Here is a 25036-nt window from a genome sequence, read left to right on the forward strand (position 1 = left end):
CCTTAACATGGAGCTTAGAAATGAGAATCGCTCGTCGTGTTGTTTCTATGAAGAAAGTCTGATCCCTGGGTAACCTTCCATTGCTAGTCTAGGTCTCAGATCACAATGAAACCTCAGTCAGGGCCACTGAGGATGTTACATACGCAGTTGGTAGGTCTGGTTGATGCGCCGGATCTCCTCAGGTGTCCGGGAGGCCAGGATCTCAATCAGGCAGCCCTCATCCGTGCCAGCCCCCTACACGGGAAACCCAGAAGAGTGGGCTTTATGAGTCAGTTTACAAAGTCAAGTCCCAGAGAGAGAAGGAATATAACCAGGAATCTGCAGAGAATAAAGACTACCCACAGGGTTCTAGCTACAGGATTTTCTCATTTTTAATTGTCCTGCTCAAATTCCAATGCATTTACAGCGATCACTGTTAGTAAAACAAACATTTATGGGATGTGTCTGTGTTGGTTATTGGGCCATGTTAGGCACAGTTTCTGCTCTCCAGGGGCTTAATCTTCCCTAGATCGGGCTGTGCTTTCCCTTGAAAGGCAGAATCTTCTGGCAAAGGCTGTTATGTCCTTGTTTTTCAAGAGCCTTGTTTTTCAAGAACCATCCATGAGACTAAATATTTATTGACATGGTTGAGGAGAGTACTTGGATTTGAAGTTTAAACTTGGTCATTAAAAATCAGCGGAGCTCTGGGCTAAAGCACAGTGGCTTGGCATCCAGGGAGGCTGAGAATGCTTTTCTGCCAGTTTGGAGCCTGCAGCAGACCCAGAGGCCCCCAAGGTGTCAGTTGCAAAGTTTCATGTCTCAAACGTAGCTAACAGGGCAAGAAAGCTTCTGGAGCTACACCCAAAGCACCATAATCACTCCCTATGGAGCCACAGGAAAGAGAATAATTCCATACCTTTTGGGAAACAACTTAAAAAAAAATATATGTATATATATATATATATATATATATACATATATATATATATATATATATATATATATATATATATATATATATAAATTTCAGAGAGATAGAAACATCAACGATGAGAGAGCATCATTGATTGGATGCCTCCTGCATGCCCCCCACTGGGGATCCAGCCCACAACCCGGGCATGTGCCCTGACCAGGAATCAAACCGTGACCTACTGGTTTATAGGTCCACGCTCAACCATTAAGCCCCATCAGCCAGGCTGGAAAACAACTTTTAAATTACAATCGCTATAGTGTAAAATGTTTTCACGTTGTCATCAATGAAGGAAAGTCTTTCTCTTAGCCCTCAGCCTCCCGCCTCTCAGAGGGCCTTTGTCACGGTTTCTTGAGAAAGCTCGCAGCATTTGCACCAGCAGCATGGAGAGCACGGGAGGAGAAAAGCACAGACCTTCATAGCCCTTCGCAGCTCCTCCACATCGTACAGCACGGTGGGCGTCATCATCCCCACGATCACACGCTCAAACTTGCCAGTCAGTTCCGACTTCAAGTCATCTATGAGGTCCTGCAACGCAAGAAAGAAGCTTGCTTAACCGCTAAGGGAACTCAAACTAGTCGCTCTCCAAGTATGGTCCCCGGGTCTTCGCAACCCGTTCAGGGGACCTGCAAGGCCAAAACTATCTTCATAATAACACTAAGACATTATCTGCCTCTTCACTGTCCTTCTCTCACAATTGTAGAATGGAGTTTTCCAAAGACTACTTGATATATCAACAAATCTACAAGTATGTTAAAAGGCTATTAAGATACTCCTCCCTTTTGCAACTACATATCTGTACCAGACCAGGTTTTCTTAATATACTTCAACCAAAACCACATAATAGCAAACAAACAATGAAGAGGCAGATATGAGAATCTAGCTGTCTTCCATTAAGCCAGGCATCACAGAAATTTGAAAAATATAAAAAAACTAGAGGCCCGGTGCATGAAAATTCATGCACTGGAGGGGGGGTCCCTCAGCCTGGCCTGCTCCCATCACAGTCCGGGAGCCCTCATGGGTGGGAGGCGACCCGGCAATCAGGGGAAGGCGACGCCCCCATCACACCTCAGCTGCTGTCACTGCCGGCAGCGCAAGCCTTGGCCGGCCCTGGTTACCTGAGCCTCGGGCGGCCCTGGGCTGCTGGGAAGCCAACATCTGAGGCTTGCCTGCACCTCGGGCTGGCCCTGGGGGACTCTGGAGGCAGGCGTGCGGAGCCCAGCCGTACCGCGTGCCTGCTGCCCCAGTGGGGCTGAGGGGACTGGGCACCACTATCTTGTGGCTGTGGGCGCACCATCTTTGAGGGCGTGACAGTCAATTAGCATATTCCCTCCTTATTGGCTGTGGGCGCCGCCATCTTTGTGAGGGCGTGATGGTCAATTAGTATATTCCCTCTTTATTAGATAGGATGCCAATCTTCTCACTAAAATTCTTTTTGGAATATATAGCTATTTTTCATGAAAGTTTTATTTGTATTAACATGTGATGGCTTTATTATTTTCTTAATAAATTAACAACAAGTATGTATTTTAAAGTGTCATAAATTTTAATTTCTAATATGGTAAATATCAATAGATATAAACCATAAAAACAAAATGTTCTAAATAATTTAAGAGTATAAAGGTGTCCTGCCGAAACCGGTTTGGCTCAGTGGATAGAGCATCGACCTGCGGACTGAAAGGTCCTGGGTTTGATTCCGGTCGGGGGCATGTGCCTTGGTTGCGGGCACGTCCCAGTGGGAGGTGTGTAGGAGGCAGCTGATCGATGTTTCTCTCTCATCGATGTTTCTAACTCTCTATCTCTCTCCCTTCTTGTCTGTAAAAAAAAAAATCAATAAAATATATTAAAAAAAAAAAAAAGTATAAAGGTGTCCTGAGATCAAAAAGTTTAAGACACTAACTTAAGTGTATTTGTATACAAAACAATATATATATTTCCAGTCAATATTCACTTATGACATTTTTTTCAATTACAGTTTACATTCAATATTATTCTGTATTAGTTTCAGATATAAAGTATAGTGGTTAGAAAATCATGTACTTTACAGAGTGGTCCCCCTGATGTTTCAAGTACCCATCTTGCCCCATACATAGTTATTATGATATTATTGACTATATTCCCTATGCTTTACTTTATTTTTAAATTAAATTAAAAATTTTAAATCCTCACCCAAGGATATTTTTCCATTGATTTTTAGAGAGAGGGAAAGACAGAGAGAAATATTGATGTGAGAGAAACACATCTATTGGTTGCCTCCTGCATGAGGCCCGACCAGGGCCCAGGCCAGGGAGGAGCCTGCAACTGAGATACACGCCTCTGACCAGAATCAAACCTGGGACCCTTCAGCCTGAAGCCCGACCCTCTATCCACTGAGCCCTGGCCAGGAATCAAACCGTGACTGGCTAGGGCCCTATGCTGTACTTCACATCCTCATGACTATTTTGTGACTGCCCATTTGTACTTCTTAATCCCTTCTCCTTTTTCACCCAGTCCCCCAATCACCCTCCCCTTGGTCAACTGTCATTTTGTTCTCTGTATCTGAGTCTTCACCTATGACATTTTTAATAGCTGCAGAAATTTCTATATATAAATGCAATATAATTTCTTTAACCAGTCCCCTGTTTCTGTCTTTCTAATATTGAATACATAGGCATTTAGTTGTATCTTTTTGATCATTCATAATTATTTGTTACAGCTCAATTCCTAAAAAGAACTGTAATTATTGGGACAAAGTACCGAATTCTAAAAACATTTATTTACATTTCTAGGTTGGGAGAGTTTAAGAACCAGCTTAAGATCAACCAACCAATAAGGAGCCAATCTGCTAGTCAAGTCCAGATCTCTGATCCTCACAAACCTGATTCCGTAGCACAGTATTTCAATCTATTGTGAATATTTTTATATTACATCTGAATATCAAATGAATGAATGAACAAATACATTAGTGCTTAATCCATTAAGGCTGGTCATCTTAAGAAACTGCCATTAGATTAGCTTAGTTCTGAAGTTTGGAATAATTAACCCCAAATGTGTGTGGCAACATGCTTTAGTTCCCATATCACATGCACATCCATGCCTATTTGTGTTCATTAAATTTCATTGGGAATGGAGACAGTCTGAGCTACGGATTATCACGTTCCCTACTGGGGTGCCCAGCAAGGTTTGATGCAGATGCTCTGGGGAGCAGCTGAGCCACCCCCGCCCCTCTCCCACCCAGCAGTTTAATGCCTCTTTGAGTAGTAGCCACAGTCTGACTGGTTGTAAAGTATCTCAAGAATAGAAACACTTGTCAGAGTTTCTGGACTCTGAGACCTGGAAAACTCATTGATGTTTCCTCAATAAAAAGAATCTCACTCATCACACAGATAGGTTTTCAGTGATGTGGAAAAATGGGATGTAATGACTCTGGTAAGTGAGTCGGTGAAAATGACTGGGGAGGGTTCCTGAGGGGTGTGGGATTCAAACCAGAAGGAGGAAAACACGGTGAATAAACAAGCTCTGAATACATACATTAATAAATTGCATATATATACACAAACACATAAGCCCCATTCTAGAATCTGAGGGGTTCCTCAGTTGAGGATCATCCAAGGAATGCACATATGCTACAAACAGGTTTATGTGGGAGAGTCGGAATAGACCCTAAGTCCTAGGAGAGCCTGTTTGAAACAAACCGGATTTAAATATTTCAGTCAGTGTGGGGGGTCTTCATCCACAGTGGCCTAAAAGAAGCCTAGTCAGGGTCAGGGAAGCAGCGCTGGAAACTCAGCTCTGCCTGGGGCTCAATGGTTGAGTCCCTTCAACAACCAGGTCCCTGCAAAGTCTGGGTGGGAAGAGACCAAGCTTGGCCCTGAGCTCTGTGAATCAAGAGCTCCCTGAAATCTCTTCTTGCCAAGGAGAGGTGAGGAAATATGTTGAAACCGCTTTGTGTGTTTTTTTCAAGACCATCTTTAAACAAGGCAAAGCATCCACCTTTCAAAAACACAGGGCCACTTCAGGCATCTAGATCAGAGAGACTGTGACCTACCCTGCCGATGGTGGTTTTGTAGGCTGTCCTGATCTCCTGGCGCTGGGCCGTGTTGCGGTAGGCGAGCACACTGATGATAGCATCTTCATCGGTGCCTGGCGGTGCAGCGAAGATAGTGAGTGTGATTTGAGAGAGGAATGAGAAAATGAGTTCCTCTGTGGAAACTGAAGTCACCCAAACACATGCAGAGAGCTTTCTAAGAAAAGAGGTTTGTTTATTTTGGGGGAACACAGACACTAGTCCTAGCCTCTCTAATTAACGATATACCACCAAACAAAATAGTTGACTTCTTTGAGCATTATTTTCCTTATCTATAAATGTGAGTGATCTCAAGGTCACTACAAGTGTTAACTAGAACAATAAAGTGAATTACTTAGCACAGAGATTTACCGGTGTGATGCAAGAATTTTTAAAACATGCAATACTTGACTATTTAAAAGGCACTGACCTCTCTTTTCCCTTAGATTGTCAAATAAGAAAATGACAGCAGCCAACACAACAATATTTGCTGGGTTTGAATGCCCCATTTGAACCAAAAATATATAAGTCATATAATACAATTGCATCTTGTTGGTCATGTCACATATTAAGGTTGCATCTGATTGGTTAATTCTTGGTACCAGAAATCCTTATATACAAGTATAGGCACCTGATTTTTTTAAAAAGTCACTTTGGAGCAAAAAGGGTACGTAATTACTATAGTTATTTTTTTGCAAGTCAATCAAAATTATACCTAACTTTTTGTCAGAATTTTAGTAATTAGTTTATGTGTGCAATGAGATGAAAAAGGTTGAAAATCGCTGACTTAGCACTTAGTCAATAATGTTGACTGGGGGCATGCTTTTCCCCTTCCTCTGGAATTGTTACACTGCCTTTTGGATCTCCTGTATCTATTTCTATGTTCTTACCTTTTCTCTCCTCATTTTTAATCTCTTTATAATTTTCTCTGAGTTTTGAAACAATTCAAATTTGTCTTTTAATTCACTGATTTGGCATTTAAGCTGCTCACTGCATCTACTGCATTTTAATATAATTGTGTTTTTCATTTCCAAGCTGTCTTTCCTGATCTCAGATGGTTCCTTTTTTATAATTGCCTATAAATTTCCATGATGCAATACATTACCAAAACTTCACAATATGAATTACAAATTAGAAATGCCCTAAGTTGTGTTTGCCTGATTTTTTTTGCAGCAGCTTTTTGACAGGGGCATTAATTCTGATTTTTCAAATTGGTCCCTTGTCTTAGCAATAGTTGCATGTTCATATATGTTTTGTGAGTTTTCTGTTTCCTCATTTTTGTGCTGTGTGGGAGTTGTTATGGGTTATAGAAGATTCTATTGAAATATTTCAGAGAAATGAAAAACTATAAATTCACCAGGGTTCTTCTTTGCAAGATCAGAGATCCAGAAAAATGTAAGGTGTAGAGAAGAAACGATAAGACTTTAAACATACCTTGGGCATCCACTTCTCTTTCTCTCTCTTTTAAAGAGGGTAATAGATACAACCATGCCCTAGCCGGTTTGGCTCAGTGGATAGAGCGTCGGCCTGCGGACTGAAGGGTCCCAGGTTCTATTTCGGTCAAGGGCACATGCCCTGGTTGCGGGCTTGATCCCCAGTGGGGGGCATGCAGGAGACAGCCAATCAATGATTCTCACTCATCGTTGATGTTTCTATCTCTCTCTCCCTCTTCCTTCCTCTCTGAGATCAAATAAAAATATATAAAAAGAAATAGATACAACCATTACTTTTTCAGAAATTGCAGGTAGGGAGAAAAGTCTCATCACCTTCTGTTTACCACATTTTCTGTGAAAGGCATCATCCTTCTTCCAGTGAAGTCTGAACCCTCAAAATAGCTTGGACTTTTTTTTTTACCCTCGTTCTTCCTCCACATTCAAATTTCCTGCCAAGTCATGCAAAATCTAGCTCTGGGATCTTTTTTGCATCTGTTCCCTCTTTTGAATTCCTACCACTGCCACTCCCATTCAGGATTTCAGGTTTTTTTCTTAAACAACTGCAAACATCTGCTAACCAGTATTCTTACCTACTAATCTGTCTTTCTGAAGTTTTGCCAGGTTCATTTTCCTATAAGAAAAGCTCTCACAGTGTCCCCTCCCCTAGCCAGGAATACACAATGGCCCCCCACTGTTTGCTGGCTTTACTACAGGCATTTGAGACTCTGTACAGCATCCCATCACTAGTGTGAAGAGAGATCCATATAAAAGGATACCAGGCAGCCAAACCCACAGACTAAGCTCTTGAATTATTGTACTTGACCCCACTGTGCTGTACTCCGTTCTCCTGACCTCCTTCACTACCGATCTATTGGTTTGTCTCCCTAAGCCTCTCCATTTGGCATCGTGATTCTGGCATTGGTTGTTTCCTGGCCAATGCCTTTGGGCCATCCCACCCTCAGTGTCTGTGATCCCATAGGTGGCCTTTTCAGTAGCACTCTAAGACTTCCCTTTGATACCTGCCTTCTCCGACAGTTCCCAACCAGCCAGCTCCTGCTTTGCAAGTACCTCCTGCTTCGAGCGACCTTCCCATGTATTTACCGAGACTTGCCAAGGCCTCAGCTAAACTGGAAAATGGGATGATCCTCACACTCATTCCATGTCTTTGTTCATACTATTCCATTCACCTGAAACGCATCCTCTGTTAGCTCTACTTATTAAAACTCAATCTGTTTCCCAAGGCCCACCTCAAAGTCTACAGGAAGTTTTACCAGGTGTCCCCAAATGCAGTGTGGGGGTTCATATCTCCTCTCTGAACCCTAATAGGATCTTATTTGTGCCCTTCCTATCGCTATCATATTATGAACTGATCACAGTTATTTCTGTATTTGCCTTAGCCACCTAGTATCCATGGACTAGTTGATCACAAGGACTATGTTTTATAACCCTTGTCTCCTCCAACCGTCCAACTTACATTGGTCCCCACACAGCAGCACTGAAAAGCATTGGCTCTGTCAAATGTCTCCTGACACTGATTTTGACAATTCTGAATGCCATGTGGTCCAAGTTCTGAAATGTTGGTGTTCTTTATATATATCAAAGAATTGGGGTAAACCTGAGAAAAAGAAGGGGCCAAGTACATTTTCTTATTTTAAAAAAATGAAAAACAGAAAACGAGGAGATAAATACATAGACTTAGAACAAAGATCGGTTCAGAGCTGGGCAGCATTATAGCACAGTGGCTCCAACTCCAGCTCTGCAGTCAGACTATCTGCAATTGCCTAGAATCCTGACTTTAACACTGACTACTTCTGAGACCTTGGGCAAGTTAGCAAACCTCCCTAAATCTCAACTTTTCTTTTTTTAATATTTTTTAATTGATTTCAGAGTGGAAGGGGGTGGGAGAGAGAGAGAGAGAGAAACATCAATGACGAAGGAGAATTATCGATCGGCTGCTTCTTGCACGCTGCCTACTGGGGATCAAGCCTGCAATCCGAGCATGTGCCCTGACCGGGAATCCTGGTTTATAGGTACGCTCAACCACTGAGCCATGCCGGCCAGGCTAAATCTCAACTTTCACATCAGTAAAACTGCTATCAGGATTATAACAGTTAATCCATGAAATACATTGTGCCTGACACATAGTAGGGCTTACCAAATGTTTATTATTATTGCTATTGTTGCTGCTGCTATTAGGAGCATTGGGGCTAAGTAATATAATTTCTTCTTAGAAAAACCGAGGACTGAGGTCTCATGGCCAAGATTTTTATCTAAATCTCAGGGAAATTCTAAATAGCAGCTACAACCAGGGAGCACTTCTCTGGCCAAATGTCCACCCGGGCAAGGACCTAAGCCAGGGTAGCCTGCAGTGCACCTGGCATGAAGCCTTGGCCTCAGGGAGCTAAATGGAGGGTAGTGCACGGGAAGGCAAGCCCTCCTAATTGTGTACACACAGCCTTCTCACATAAAGTCCCATACACTGCACGTTGGGCCTGGGCAGCGGTACCTATCACAGCAACAGGCAGAGGGACTCCGGTGAAAGAATGTGACCTTAGAGTGGGAAGCCGAGCGTGGCACTGGGCTCTGCTGAGTGTGAGTCATGGCTCAGTTCTATTTACTATGTGTCTTACTATGTTACTTAACTTCTCTGGGGCTCAATTTCACATTTGTAAAATGGGGCAAAAGTAACAGTAGCAAATAGCTGCTTTCACTAAATCACAGGGTCACTGTGTATACTCGCTGAGATAGTATTTGTGAAAGTGCTTTATAAACCTTATGGCACTACACCCATCTAGCATTAATTGGAGAACAAATACATTTCTAAATATTTACATATCGATTCAAAATGCTGTAATGCAAAAACAGATTTAAATAATTGGAAAAAGATAGAATGAGAACATTAAATTAAAAATTTTATAGTAAAATTAATAATTAAGACCCTTCCATCTAATTTGTCCTGAAGAGCCAACTGGTTCCCACGGTGTTTTTTTAGAATGAGACCTATTCACAGTGGACAGTGGACACAGCACACTGTGACTCTGTGACACACAGCACTTACCCAACCCTTTCATGGCCTTCCTCAGGGTCTGGGCATCTTCTGTGGCATTGAATCCCGAAGCCGCTTTGATGGTGCCTCCTTTGGTTGCCTGAACACAGAGAAAGAGGTGCCTGAGAGGCAGCATCTTACCGACATGGAGGCATCTCATTCAGCAAAATTTGCTGAGCACCTACCATGGACCAGACAGTATTCTAGGTGCTAGGAATGCAACAGGGACCATGAGAGACGAGGTTCTTGCTTTCATGGAGCTGATGTTCTAGTTCAGGGGGGAGGGGAGGGGAGGGCAGGTAGTAAACAAGCCAACAAATAAATATTCCACCACGTGTCCGGTGGTGAGAAGTGTTATGGATCGGAGAGAGAGGTCCTGGAGGGGCTGCTCTGCGGAGTGACATATAGGCCGAGATCCCAATGACATGAAGCAGCTGACCATGCAAAGATCAGGGGGAAAGTGTTACAAGCAGAGGAAACAGCTAAGACAAAGGCCCTGAGGCTGGAACTAGCTGTTATGGGAGCAGCTGGACAGAGGCCAGGGTGGTTCAAGGTGGTGGGCAAAAAGCAGAGTGGTAAAGTAAGTCATACAGCAACTGATGCAGTAATTTTGCTCCCCCAACCCCCTCTCCTCCCCACACACACAAAGGGAAAAAGAAAATCAAATCTGAATCTGATCAAGCCTCTAGAGTCCAATACCAACTTACAGTAAAGATGAGAGAAGAAAATATTAAGCCACACAACAGGGTTATAGATAAAAAAATTACAAGGGAAATTAGAAAACAGAGAGATAGAGAAGAACTACAGCTAAAAAGAGATTTGAAAGGCATATAAAAAATCGTAAGGGGTGAACCTTATTTGCCTCCTGAATCAAACAGGGAAAAAACATGATATTTATGAGACAATTGGAAATTTGAACACTGAAAATATTGATGACATTAAGGAATCAGTGTTAACATTTTTTAGTAATGCTAATGATACTGTGGTTCTATTTTAATTTTTTATAGGCTATAGTGAGAGATAGTAAAGCTTAGTGGGAAGGAACACAGAAATCGGAGTGGGATAGATCTGAGTTTGAATCTTGGCTTCAATTCTTTCTAGTTGTATGGTCTAGGGCAGTGGTTGGCAAACTCATTAGTCAACAGAGACAAATATCAACAGTACAACGATTGAAATTTCTTTTGAGAGCCAGATTTTTTAAAACTTAAACTTCTTCTAACGCCACTTCTTCAAAATAGACTAGCCCAGGCCGTGGTATTTTGTGGAAGAGCCACACTCAAGGGGCCAAAGAGTCGCATGTGGCTCGTGAGCCGCAGTTTGCCGACCACGGGTCTAGGGAAAATTTCATTTTTCCCACCTGTATATTAAGAATAATGACATCAACTCACAGGGTTGTTGTAATAATGAAGCAGGATAATATAGGAAAGCACTTAGCATAGAACCCAGCAAACAGTAAACTCTAAAACAAAATCTCAACCTCAGTGGCTATCATCACCATAATTAAATATGATTTCAGCAACATTTCCACAATAAACATAATTGTGAGATTCATATATATATATATATATTTCTGTTAAAATCCCTAATGCAAGCCTATGGGATAATGCCAAAGCAAAACCCAGAACAGAACATTGGTACTAGGTGTCAAAAACCATGTAGAATAGATGTAAAGCTTTCTAATGATTTAATTTGCCCCAACAACGTAATATGGGTCATCTAAAGGCATGGAGGAGTTTTATACACTAGGGAAGTTCTCTGGCAAGTCAGACTTGAGCTCTTTGAGCTGGTCCACCTTGGCCTGGCCCTCTCAGGCCCACTCTGGACCACATCAAGCCCATCCAAAGGCCTCAGGTACCAGAAAGTGTGGGCCTCATATGTTGAAAGATCAGTCATTCACCTCCTAGACATGGTCAGCATCCAGCACTTGGTCATCATCCTCATACACCTGACAGAGGAAAGTAGAAATCTATGACCTTAACTTTCTTGGATACTGCTATGGGTGGAATTGTAGCCCCCTCCCCCCAAAAAGATATGTTAAAGTTCTAAGCCCCAGTACTTCAGAATGGGATCTTATTTGGAAACTAGAGGCCTGGTGCACAAAATCGTGCACAGGCGGGGTCCGGCTGGCCTGCCCCAATCAGGGCTGATCAGGCCAGGCTGGTTGGGGGAAGGGGCTGCGGGCAGCTGCGCCCCCTGGTCGAACTCCCGGTTGAACTCCCAATTGAACTCCCGGTCAAGGGGACAATTTGCATATTAGCCTTTTACTATAGAGGATAGGGTCATTGTAGATGTAATTAATAAATTAAGATGGGGTCATATTGGAGTGGATTCCTTAATCCAATATGATTGGTGTCCTTATAAGAAACCAGCATGTGAAGACAAATTCACACAGGGAGAACACCACATGACGATTAAGGCAGAGATGGGAGTTAGGCAGCTACAAGTTAAGGAACACCTAAAGATTAACAGCAAACCACCCCATAGGTTTTAGAGAGATCATGGCTGTACCAATCCTTGATTACAAACTTCTGGGCTCCAGAATTGTGAGAAAACAAAATTCTATTATTTTAAGTCACCCAGGTCGTAATACTTTGTTATAGGAAATTAACACAGGCACTTCTTTTCTTCTACTATACACTGAGTGGCCAGATTATTATGATCTCTGAACACATAATAATCTGGCCACTCAGTGTGTGTGTGTGTGTGTGTGTGTGTGTGTGTGTGTGTGTGTGTGTGTGTATATATATATATATATATTAGAAGCCCGGTGCATGAATTCGTGTATGGGTGGGTTCGGCCAGCCTGGCCAGGTGGAGGGGACATGGGCAGTTGGCTGGCCTGCCTGCTGGTCGAACTCCTGGTCGAGGGGACAATTTGCATATTAGCCTTTTATTATATAGGATATACACTGAGTGGCCAGATTGTTATGCATTCAGAGATCATAATAATCTGGCCATTCAGTGTATATTGGCTATAATAAGCATATTTATAATTCGCTATCAAAATTCCAACATGGCCTAATTCAGCCTTTGACCCTATCATGAGACAGCTTCCTGAGTTGAGTGTTTCACAAGGTTCTTTTGGAACTCCAGTGTTGAAAAAAAAATTGGATGGTACTCCAACACTACATTCAACTTTGAAGCAAAATGCATTACTAAGGGACTAAGAGATGAAAGTTACTATCTAACAAGATGAATCGATAGAGGGATTTGCAAACATGGTTCAGCTTATCAATTAGCATTCTTAGTGATTCTTTTTTTTTTCCAGGAAAAAGATAAGCTTGGGAAATTTGTTCCTGTTACCTCTAAAATATTTGTATTGATTACATTCCAGGGCATAATGTACCATTATTCATTCTGGGAAGGCAGGGGATTCCACCCCAGGAAAATTTCTTGTGATAGCAGGCAAAGGAAACAGAAAGGATGTGGGGGAGAATGACAAAAATGAATAGCTAGAAATAGGTGTTATAGCACAATCAATGAGATATTATTCGGTTATTGAAATGATAATAAAGATGATAAAGGTAAAAAGGATTGGAATGCAACATAATGAAATACTAATCAACAATAAAAAGCAATGGAGGAACAAATTGCTGATAGAGCAACACAGATGGATTACAAAAAATATAATGCTCAGCAATAGAAGCCAGATACAAAAGAGTACATGCTCTATGTTTACATTTATGGGATGTTCTAGAACAGGCAAAACAGTCACTATCTATGGTGATAACAATCAGAAAAATGGCTGCATTTCCGGTGTGGGGTGAGGAGCAGAGTAGGGACCTGGAAGGGGCATGAATGGACTTCCTGGAGTGATAAAACGACCTATCGTGATAGAGACATACATTACATGGTACAAATATTTGTCAAAACTCATTTACCAGTAACCTTAAGGGCTCTGCATTTCACTGTATGTAAATTAAACCTCTATAATTTTTTAAAATGCCTGAGTACAATAGCTTTTAAAACACGTTTTCCTGCCCTGACCGGTTTGGGTCAGTGGATAGAGCGTCGGCCTGCGGACTGAAGGGCCCCGGGTTCGATTCCAGTCAAGGGCATGTACCTGGGTTGCAGGCACATCCCCAGTGGGAGGTGTGTAGGAGGCAGCTGATCGATGTTTCTCTCTCATCGATGTTTCTAACTCTCTATCCTCTCCCTTTCCTCTCTGTAAGAAATCAATAAAATATATTTAAAAACAAACAAACAAACACGTTTTCCTTTTAGAAATGTATCATATAATCATTGTCTAGATTTAGAAAATATTTTTTAAAATTTAAGAAGAAAATGAAAACACCCATACTTTCATCATCTAGATTAAATAATTTTAATAAAGTACAAAATGTAATATAAACATGTTAGCATTGCAAAAATTAGAGTAAATACATACTTATTTATGCTCTTATTACTACTACTGTTTAAAAACCATGATACATGTGAGTAGGGTCTAAAATAAAATGATGAAAAATAATTAGAAATTACAATATTGTATTGTGTGTTTTTCCTTTCTTTTAAAAATTTCTTTCATCTGGCCCTAGCTGGTTTGGCTGAGTGGATAGAGTGTAGGTCTGCAGACTGAAGGGTCCTGGGTTCGATTTCAGTCAAGGGCACATGCCCAGGTTGCTGGCTCAATCCCCAGTAGGGGGCGTGCAGGAGGCAGTCAACCAATGATTCTCTCCCATCATTGATGTTTCTATCTCTCTCTCCCTCTCCCTTATTCCCTGAGATCAATAAAAATATATTTTTAAAAAATTTCCTCCATCTGTTCAATAAGTAACAGTCATGATGGGCAAACAGGCCTTACCAAGTAGAAAAGATGAGAGCAACTGAGGTAATTTTCCTAAAGTAGAAAAGAAAATTAAAGGACCACTTGATTACAGTCATCACCTGCAGGAAGGCTGTGAACTTGTTACGGACAGGAAGGGTGTCCCATTAATTTTGAGTCCCCAGAGCCAAATACCATATCTGGCACAAAGTAAGGGCACTGTAAACATTTCTGAATAAATGTTTTACATGTCCAAGGAGAATCTATCAAGAAGGAATGAATTTTAAATGAAAGCATAAATGATTTGGAACAGACATGAGTAAGCTTTTGACTGCCAGGGATGATGAAGAAAATTCTGCAATGTCTAACGTAAAACATTTTTTAAATATTACTATTTGTTCAGGATAGTTTACAAGTCCATCTTCCTAAAGGAAGGCGTCCAGATCTGAGAGGACCTCTAGTTCTCCCCAGGTATAAGATTCTACTTCTATTATTCTCTTCCCAAACAGCAGGGATCAGAATCACCTGCCTTTTTAGAAACCGTATTTGGGTGGGAGAAGGAGAGCAGATGGCCAGCCTCAGGTAGAGCCATGTTTGTAACTAAGAGTCTCAGTTTTCATCTCAGCATTGAACTTTATGGAATTCTCAAAGGGATCCAATTGCTCGCCTGTCTCAAAGATCAGATAACCAAGCTCCGAGGAGTCCGGTCACAGCCAAAAGCAGGAGGCAGGTGACAAGCCCATATGGCTGGATGCTGCCTTCTTGATGAGTCTGTAACCATGCGGTCACACCAAAATGCAGGCAGCACTTATCTCCTGGTGGTAGAATCTGTAGGGTTTTCAGTTTTTCCTTTTTCTTTGCCTAAATTTTCTATAATGGCCTACAACTTGTTTCTGTATTTCAGGATGTTAGAAGGACTCAAAGGATTCTCTTTGAATTACTTTTCAGGGTCAAGTTACTCACCACCCCCAAAAGAAATTAAAATGGTGCTTAAAAAAAAGAAACTGCTTTGCCCTAGCTGGTTTGGCTCAGTGGATAGAGTGTCGGCCTGCAGACTAAAGGGTCCCGGGTTCGATTCCGGTCAAGGGCACATGCCTGGGTTGCGGGCTCGATCTCCAAGAGGGAGTGTGCAGGAGGCAGCCGATCAATGATTCTCTCTCATCATTGATGTTCCTATCTCTCTCTCCCTCTCCCTTCCTCTCTAAAATCAATAAAAATATTAAAACAAAGAAAGAAACTGCCTTTTCATTTCCTCCTCCCTGCCCTCTGTTGAGCAAACAACCCTCTGTATAAGTCAATAGCCACTAAGTAAGCACCCTGTACCTGTCTGCAGCTGGCACCTGGTAGGGTGAGGCACTCCACAACTTACCATACTGTGTCAGGATCAGAGTTCAGTCACCCAAGCAGAAGTTCTTCTGTGATAAAAGCAGAGAGGAAATTACTGATGTTAAGGAAGTGCCATTAAAATCATTAATCTGGACAACTTACAGTTTGCACGAAGTTAAACCATAGGGAAATTTCATCAAAAGGCCAGCTATTGATTAGCTAAAGATACAAGGGCCAGGCTAATAATTAAAGAGAAACTGTTTGAACAGGCAAGTTTATTATACCAGCAAAATAATTTTTTACCTGCTCTTCTGTTTGGAGACACACATTACAGAAATGATTCCTATTTTGTTACAGTGAAGTATAATGCTTGTACTCCAGTAAAACCTAGATTCTGAACTGTATGTTCTAGTGGATCAGAAGAGGTGTCTCCTTGGTTGTGTGTGTGTGTGTGTGTGTGTGTGTGTGTGTGTGTGTGTGTGTGATGACAGGCCAGCAGCCCAACCAACATTAGCTTCTTTTCATTTCTCAACAGCCACTTTCACTGCCACCAACTCGGGAATTAAAGGTGCTTCTTCTTTTAAGCTGTAGCCTAACACACACATTAGTTCTCTTCAGCAACCCCTGCTTCCCCAAGAAGGCTTAAATCCTCTCATGCATCCAGTCATTCAGACCACAAGAAATGTCTTCATTGTCGACTAGGACCTTTGGGGGTTCTCATGATATACAGGCCGGTCTCTGAGGGAGGCCAATTCCTGTTTCCATATCTAAGTCCTATGGAAAAGGCTCCCTTCCTAAGCATTTAGTTAGATTCTTGATACTCAAAGAATCGTCCCAGAGCCAGAAGCATGGGTATCACCGGGGAGCATGTTAAAAATGCAAAATCTCAGGCCCTACCCCAGACCTAAGTCCAGAATCTGCATTTTAGCAAGATTCCTCAAATATTTGTCTGCATAGTAGTTTGAAAAGCACTAGCCCAGATTACCCTACCAAGCAGCACTTTTCAATGATTCCCCGAATAACTAAATCCTCCTTAACCCACTTTATTACCGACAGAGTCACGTTTGGTCACTTTTCATCTTCCGGCTTTCCTTAGACTCTGCTCCACCCTTCCTGTTGTCCATCCCTCATTGCAGACTTACCTCCTATTACACAAGGGATGCCTGCCTGAGGGGAATACTAATGGGTTCTGGGGGACAGCCTGAGCAGTGGCTTCAGGGTCAATGAGGAGATGAAGGGGTTCAAGCAGAGGGCTCATTCCAGGGAAGGCTCAGAAAGAAGGCTGGAAAAGCAGGCAGGGAACTGATTAGTAAGGGCCTATCTGAGGAGTTGGACTTTATACTGTAGGTAATGGGGAAATTATGAAAAGGTTTTGGTTTTCACAGAGAAATGACATAGTAAAAGACATACTTTATTTAGCAAGGGACTATACTGTAGGGTAGCCTGGAGAGAGACAAGGGGTCAGGAAGGCTTGAGATATTACTACAGGTACAGACAGACAGAGGCAAAGACCTGGGTAGGTGTGGCACCTGGAGGAAGAAGGTATACATAAGAGAGATGTGGAAGGAGGACCTTGTTGGATTTAGTGGCTCATTGAAACATATAGATTTATTCATCCTATCACCAAATATTCATAAAGCATCTCCACATTCCAGGCACTGTTCTAATTGATAGAGATTACACAGTGACTAAGACAAAGAACCTGCCTCCCAGGAGCTCACAGTCTACCACCCGGAGAGATGAACAACAAATAAATGAGTAAATAAGATAATTTCAGATACCAGTAAGATGGAAATACAACAGGTTCGTGGTATCCTGTTTTTTTGTATAGCCTAAAAGCTAAGAAGGGTTTTTACATTTTTAATAGTTGATAAAAAAAAAAAAATCAAAAGAGCCCTGGCTGGTTTGGCTCAGTGGATAGAGCATCAGTCTGTGGACTGGAGGGTCCCAGGTTCGATTCTGGTCAAGGGCACATGCCTGGGTTGTGGGCTTTATCCCCATTGGGGGATGTGCAGGAGGCAGCCAATCAGTGGTTCTCTCTCATCGTTGATGTTTCTGTCTCTCTTTCCCTCTCCCTTCCTTTCTGAAATCAATAAAGATATATTTTTAAAAAATCAAAAGAATATTTCATGAGGTATGAAAATTATATGAAACTCAATGTTCAGTGTTCATCAATGAAGACTTATTGGAGCACTGTCACATCTATGGACAGTTCTGTCAAGGAGATGACATTGAGCTAAGACTTAATTAAGGAGGGGCTAGCCATCCAAAGTTCTAGAGAGGCAGGAGTTAGTGCAAAGGCCCTGAGGCAGGAATAAACTTACCGTGTTTGAGGGATGGACAAAAGCTTCAAGAACAAGGGGCAGCCCTGCTGGTGTGGCTCAGTGGTTGAGCAATCAACCCCTGAACCAAGAGGTCACCTGCTCAATTCCCGGTAAGGGCACATGCCCAGGTTGCTGGCTAGATCCCTGATGGGGGCATGCAGGAGGTGGCCGATCAATGTTTCTATCTCTCTATCCCTCTCCCTTCCTCTCTCTCTAAAATCAATAAAATAAAATATTAAAAATAAAGGAACAAGGGGCATGAAATGGGGATGGAGCAGGGCCAAGACCATCTATGGAGGCAGGAAGAGGTGCCTCTTTCACATTTGCCCAGAATGTGCCAGGGTAAGCCAAGAGCAAGGCTTTTTGAGATTTTCATGGGCCTTAGCCACTCCTTCATCTAGAGTAGGAACAGGGAATTTTTTCCCTGCCAACGGCCATCTTAATATTTATAACATCATTAGCGGGCCTACAAAATTATTAACTTAAAAATTAGCCTGCTATATTTGGTCAAACATTTAATTAACTCACCCCTAATGCCTTGGCAAGGCCAGACCAAATGATTTTGCAGGCCTTACATGGCCCATGAGCTGGATGTTCCCCACCCCTGATCCAGAGGCCCTGTTTTATCTCATATAAATTATCAAATGCTCCCACATTCATTATTAATATAATTAATATGTGAGTTGGATTGAATTGCTGCTGATTGGTTGACAGCCTGGCAGACACTGCTTTTAGGAGCAAGGGCTCTCCCCTTGCTTCCACATGGTTTTGGACTAAATGACAATGAGTGAAAGAGCAGGGAAGGGGGACACCTCTCACAGAAGCCAGACTTTAATACAGCCTGTCCCTTTCAGTTCTTTTGTCCACGTCAAGAAGTGGAAAGACTGTTCGAGCAAAGCTTTCTGGAATAACTGAGGGTTATTATTCAATGAGCTAGAAATATTTTACTAAAGGAAAAAAATGTACCGTACTTGAACACAGGGTACTGTTAGCCAATTTATTTTAAAACTTGGACAGCACACAGCATAAGCCCATTTATAGAGAGACAGCTGCTGTGCATTTATTACTTACTATACCAAAATAGTTTCTAAATAGATTAGAGAAATGAATGTAGAAAAGGTGCTCCTTGGTTCTTCCATTAGATATCAGATAATCCATGTAAAATTAATCCATACGAATGCTTACTAGCATAATATCTGGCACCCAGTAAGGTCTCAGTGATGCTTGGCAAGGATAGGGGAGGAGTGGAAAGAGGGGAAGGAACCCCACCACCCCTCTCCCAATACAGAGCTGCAGTAGGCCTCTTCTTAAACGCACAAAATGCCCAGCCCCCAAAGGACGAAAGGCCCTTCTCCCTGGGAGCTCACTTATAAGGCCTCCCATATTTCCTATCGCCCTGCAGAGCCAAGGATTCTTTACAGGAATCCTTTTTTTGCCTCAGCTTCCTTGATTCATTCGTTCTCTCTCTCTGAGGGCCAGCTTGCAGTTCCATAAACTGAACAATGTGACCAAGTTCACAATGACTCAGACTTTGTGTCAGGGTTTGAAAAATTCCTTTGCTGCTCACAGGTGGAGCAAAATATTGAACAACTGTGGCTCAGCCTTGATACCTATAAAACACACTCAGGACGGGGTGTGGTTCAAATGACCCTAAAAACATCGGGATTCTTCAAGAAGGATAGATGAAGATTGAAGGGACCATATGTTTGTGACAACTAAAAAAACCTAAGTGGTAGGCAGTATGTGGGTGGGAAACAGTTACTTCTTTACAATATGGAATTCTGCCATGAGGGTTCATGGTAGGGCTCCTGAAGATTTTAAGACATTGTTTTAGAGCAGTAGTTGGCAAACTCATTAGTCAACGGAGACAAATATCAACAGTACAACGATTGAAATTTCTTTTGAGAGCCAAATTTTTTAAACTTAAACTTCTTCTAACTCCACTTCTTCAAAATAGACTCGCCCAGGCCGTGGTATTTTGTGGAAGAGCCACACTCAAGGGGCCAAAGAGCGAGACGCAGTTTGCCAACCACGGTTTTAGAGCAAACGGAAAGAACGCTAGGAACTAAACATAAGAAACCTATTCCAATAGCAGTCACATAAGGAAATAATGTGTTGTAAGTAAGTTCAACCTATTTCAGGTAAGATTACAAAAATTTGCAGAGATAATATACGATGGATTCATAAAGAAAAATGAAGTATGTGGAGAGCACATCCATATTGTTTTCAGGTTGAATGTCTAGAAGGATAATTATTACACCATCCAACAAATTGCCCACCGGTATCACTGCCAGAAATTGAAAGCTGAGTGCTGACTCAAGTAGAAAGTTTCTTATGTCCTTAAGGCAGAAGGCAGGTCTGTGGAACAAGAACCTCAGATTTCAAGTAATACTTCAGTGGGCCTTACATGGAGCTGGCTGTGTGGTGCCTTCCTCCCCACATACCCAAAAATTGGAAAGCAGGCAAATTATACTGTTCCCTGAGCCATAGGTGAGTAAAATCAGCAAATAAGCATCAAAACAAAGATATACAAACTAATCTCAATGAGAAAGAATGGCTCCTGAACTGTTTCCATTATAATGCAAGCTCCACACAAAAATCCTGAGAGGCTTACTCTGAAATATTATTCAAAGCCCAGTCTAAGAGTGGCTTAGTCCTAGGACCCAATGGTCCAGAGTCAGCTATTTCCTTACTGTGAAGATGAATTCTTTCCATCTAAAACCCTTTGTTCTACTTCCATGGTTGCCAAGCAACCTCTGGACTAGAGTTTGGCTTCCCAGGTGTACCTGTCTACAAAGTACTGGAGCATAAGGCTTTTTATCTAAGGAACAGTTGCATTTCTCAATGTAAATAAATGAATTAGCAGTGTCTCTGTTTGTGTATGTATGCATGTGTGTGTATGAGTGCATGTGTGCGTGCATGAGTATGGTGTGTGTGTGTGTGTGTGTGTGTGAGATAAGCCTGTAAATATAAACCTGTCCCTAAGAGTTGAACCCCTTCTTGATGTGCTGATGAATACAATTTCCCTCGTCCTGCTGGATGTGGCAACATGATGAATTCACCCCAGTAGCGGATACTATCTTTGAGATCCCAACTGAACTTGGTGGCCTTCATTCAGATTCATAACATTGACCCACATCCCAGAACAGGGAACCAGAACAGTCATTCTGAAGGGATCTGCTGTCCTTGTGGCACATTCTTACTGAATCGTTCTCCCTCCCGGAAGATCACATGTGCGTGAGTCATTCACCATTTTTCTTTGGTACATGGTTTCATTTTACAACCCCCAGGCTGACAAATTTATACTTCTAGCCTGTAGATTTGTGGAGGGTGTGACTGGGCCCCACCCAAACACGAAGGCTTTCAAAACTGTCTATGTAGTAGGAAAATGAAAGCAACTCTTTTTCCTTGGAACTTAAGATCCTTCTAAAAGTAAAGGAACTTGAAGAGCTGGGGTTTGAGTCTGGAGAAATAAGAGTCAAACATTTAATCAAAGACAAAGTGTGTGAGCTAAATCAAAGCAGACAAATTTGGAAACCTGCCTAAATATTCTTAGGAAAGAATCTAATCCAACCAGCACCTGGCAAGTAACTTACTGACAGACTTTTGTCTAAGTTTTAGCCACTTATTCACAGCAGTCTATTAAAGTTTCTACTCCAATGATTCCTTTGTCTAAAAGGCAGGGGGAAGGAGGGAAGAAACATCTATTAAATACTCCTCTGCATTATCTTACTAATCTACTCAGTAACATTTGGAGACATTAAGATTAGAAAAATAAAAAGAGCACTGAGGTGGCCTACACGATTGTTGGGAGCATTGGTTGGGTACTGTTCTTTGCTCAATGCCTTGCCTTGCTCAAGGTCTTTCTACTTCACATAATACCTCAGTTTCCCCAGACAGAAACTTCTAGTGGGGCACAAATCAAAGCATATTCTAATAAGCTTTATAAATATACTATAGGCCCTATGCACAAAGATTTGTGCAAGAATAGGCCTTCCTTCCCCTTGCTGCCGGCACCACCTTGGCTCTAGCCGGAGCCGCCTTTCCACCTCTGACCTTGTTGTGTCAATTTGCATATTCACTCCTTATTGGCTGTGAGCGCCACCATCTTTGTCATGGAGTTACGGTTAATTTGTATATTCCGTCTTTATTAGATAGGATGGCTACCCTATCCTGTTTCTCTGGGTACTGAATTCAGCTTACATAGTTTAGTGCTTGAAATTTTTCACAAGTGGTTTTCTTTTCTTTTTCTTTTTTTTTGGGGGGGGGGTGGTGTAATCCTCACCCGATAATATTTTTCTATTTATTTTTAAAAAAATATATTTTTTATTGATTTCAAAGAGGAAGGGAGAGGGAGAGAGAAATAGAAATATCAATGATGAGAATCATTGATCGGCTGCCTCCTGCATGCCCACTACTGAGGATCAAGCCCACAACCTGGGCATGTGCCCTTGACCAGAATCGAACCTGGGACTCTTCAGTCCACAGACCCATGCTCTATCTACTGAGCCAAACCAGCTAGGGCCCGAGGATATTTTTCCATTGATTATTTTTAGAAAGAGTGGAAGGGAAGAGGAGAGATAAAGAAACATCGATATTAGAGAGACATTGATTGGTTGCCTCCTGCACTGGTCCCAACCAGGCCCAGAGATGGAGCCTGCAACCGAGGTATGTGCCCTTAACCGAAATCGAACTCAGTCCGCTGGCCAACGCTCTATCCACTGAGCCAAACGAGCTAGGGCTGGTTTTCTTTTGTTAGCTGAGTGACTCCTAATACAGTCTGTGAACTGGAGACCTCGGGAATTCTAGTGGGCTGGTTTTCTGTTGGTGTCTGTGTTTTTGAACTGTTCTGCCTTTTAACTGCAGACAAACTGGATTCCCCTCCTCCCACACCAGTGACCATTGAAACAAGAAGCTGACGTGTTGGTGATGCTGATTATTGCTCACAGTCATGAGACTGATATGATAGTTTCACTCATGTTTCATGTTCATTCATTCAGCAAGCATTATCTGAATGCCTGTCCATGCCTGGTACCATTCTGGGCACTAAAAGGCACACTTCAATCTCCACCTGTATCCCCTTCATATAGAAAATTATCCCATATGCCTTCTCGGTTCAAGAGTAGCCTATTGTTTAAAAAGAAGCTATTCTTGAACCGAAAAGGCATATGGGATCATTTTCTGGAGGCTGTTGGGATGACTCTGTCGAACTTCCTTCCCACTGCAAGGAAGTTCTCTCTACAGCCTTTCTGAACGGTTATCTCCAGCTTTCAGTCATTCTCCCTCTGGTCATGGGGCTCACTCCTCCACAGGACAGGCCCGGCCACTGCTTAGTGGCTCAGCATCAGGAAAGCCAGTCTTGTATTATTTGTTCTGTGCTCTGCAGCTAGTATCAAAGGAGTTTAGAAATAACAATCCTTTTGATTATGTTTATCCTAGTGCTAGCCACATGAATACAATAATGATATTATCCAGTATGCATCAGTAGCAGGTGAAAAAAAGAAATGCCAGAAATAGCTCTTCTAGCTTTTGCTCTGAACCAAAAACATTACCGGCTTTCATTCAAAGCTATAGGTTCGGCACAGCTATGACATGTTTTCTCAAGCTCTCAGTGGCAGTTGCTTATGTTGTAGAGGCAGTGCCCCTTTAGACTTAAAACACAACTGTTCTTTTGATCACGGAGTTGACAATGAGGCATGCCAGTAAGCCAGGACAAGTGGAACAGGGAAACTGAGACATAACTGAACAAACTGGCAGAGCAATTTACAGCAGACACAGAAGGTCACCTCCCTAGGAACAGGAGGCCTCAGTAGTATCTCAAGTCCAGATCCAGAAAAGCAGCAAACCAAGTGGGCAACACCAGTACGTGCTGCAATGACTAATGTCTCCCTGTCCTGACACTGATCAATCAGTGAAGACCACAACCCTGAAGGAGCACACCTAGAAAACTGATAAATATTCTGTTGAAACCCTCCCCTGAAAACTCCCCTAAGATTCCTGCCTGCAAGAGAGAGATAAAAGCCTCAGACAAAGGACTCAGCGAGCCTTCTCCTTCCCAGGAGCACATCCGCCTGTGCCTCCCCTGCCTTCTTCCCCCACAGACTTGCATCTCCTAAACTCTGAGGCTTGCAACCAGGTAAGCAATGGGCAGCAGCAGTTCATCCCAGACAAACCCTGAACCTGTCCTCAAGCCCCCCGCCCCCAGCTTTTTCTCTGACTTCCTAGTGAGCCAAAGCAGACCAGCCTAGGCTCATTCCCCTTGTTCTTTCTTGTTTCACTGTCCCCAGCTTTAATAAACATCCTCTAAAATTCACCTGGCCTTGCCCTAGCTGGTTTGGCTCAGTGGATAGAGCATCGGCCTGCGGACTGAAGGGTCCCGGGTTCAATTTCGGTGAAGGGCACATGCTCAGATTGCGGGCTTGATCCCCAGTAGGGGGTGTGCAGAAGGCAGCTGATCAATGAATCTCTCTCATCATTGATGTTTCTATCTCTCTCTCTCTCTCCCCCTTCCTCTCTGAAATCAATAAAAATATATTTTAAAAAAATAAAATAAAATTCACCTGGACTCACATTGTGAAATTTGTCCTATACGACACTACTGGCTGTCCCTAGGCAGACCTGTTCAGGGCCAGGTCCCCTTTCCAATAAGAATAAGATAAAAATGTTAAGTTAACCACAGGTGAGAGAGCAATTCGAAGGCTGAGATGTAAGTACACAAAGAAAGTGGGAGTAGAAATTGGGGTGGGGGTGGGAGGAATGCTTGCCCCCTTAAAGAGATCATTTCTGCCAGTGCTGGATTATCAGGTAGGGAAGACTTGAGAGAGTGTCTAGCACACCCCTTCATTTTGTAGACAGAAAACAGCCCCAAGACCACTTTCTGTGTAATGTGCATGGTAATAACGTGTTGGGTTCACTCATCGGACCCGAGGTCTGGCAGGTGCTGGCATCGTGAACAGCACAAGTGCGCACTAAGATGGGAACATCCATGCCATCCTTCTGATGAGAAACGGCTATGCGAAGGTCCTGATCTGAGTTGGTGAAGCCAACTTCACAGCCTACTTGCTAATTTTCTATGATGGCCATTCAGTCAGGACCTCCTCCTTCAAAGACCACACCATCCTAACAGAGTGGCTGGAGTCCAGAGCCCAATCA

General features: G+C 42.5%; 1 protein-coding gene across 8 annotated transcripts in view; it reads right to left on the bottom strand.

The window, feature by feature from the left end:
- ANXA4 (annexin A4) overlaps positions 1-25036 on the bottom strand; it is a 70797-nt gene that overhangs the window by 21715 nt on the left and 24046 nt on the right. For 7 of the 8 annotated variants that reach the window (XM_080683859.1, XM_080683857.1, XM_080683858.1 and 4 more), the window contains 5 exons: positions 15604-15649; positions 9486-9573; positions 4977-5071; positions 1364-1477; positions 144-234 (listed from right to left, as the gene is read on the bottom strand). In XM_080683859.1, the coding sequence (XP_080539985.1) occupies positions 144-234; positions 1364-1477; positions 4977-5071; positions 9486-9573; positions 15604-15606 (391 nt within the window). In that variant the 5' untranslated portion in view covers positions 15607-15649. Of the gene's footprint in view, positions 1-143; positions 235-1363; positions 1478-4976; positions 5072-9485; positions 9574-15603; positions 15650-15863; positions 16042-25036 lie in introns of those variants that run through there. The other variant, XM_080683860.1, reaches the window with a different exon arrangement.

The sequence above is a fragment of the Plecotus auritus genome (assembly GCF_963455305.1).
Source record: "Plecotus auritus genome assembly, chromosome: 8".
NCBI lineage: Eukaryota > Metazoa > Chordata > Mammalia > Chiroptera > Vespertilionidae > Plecotus > Plecotus auritus.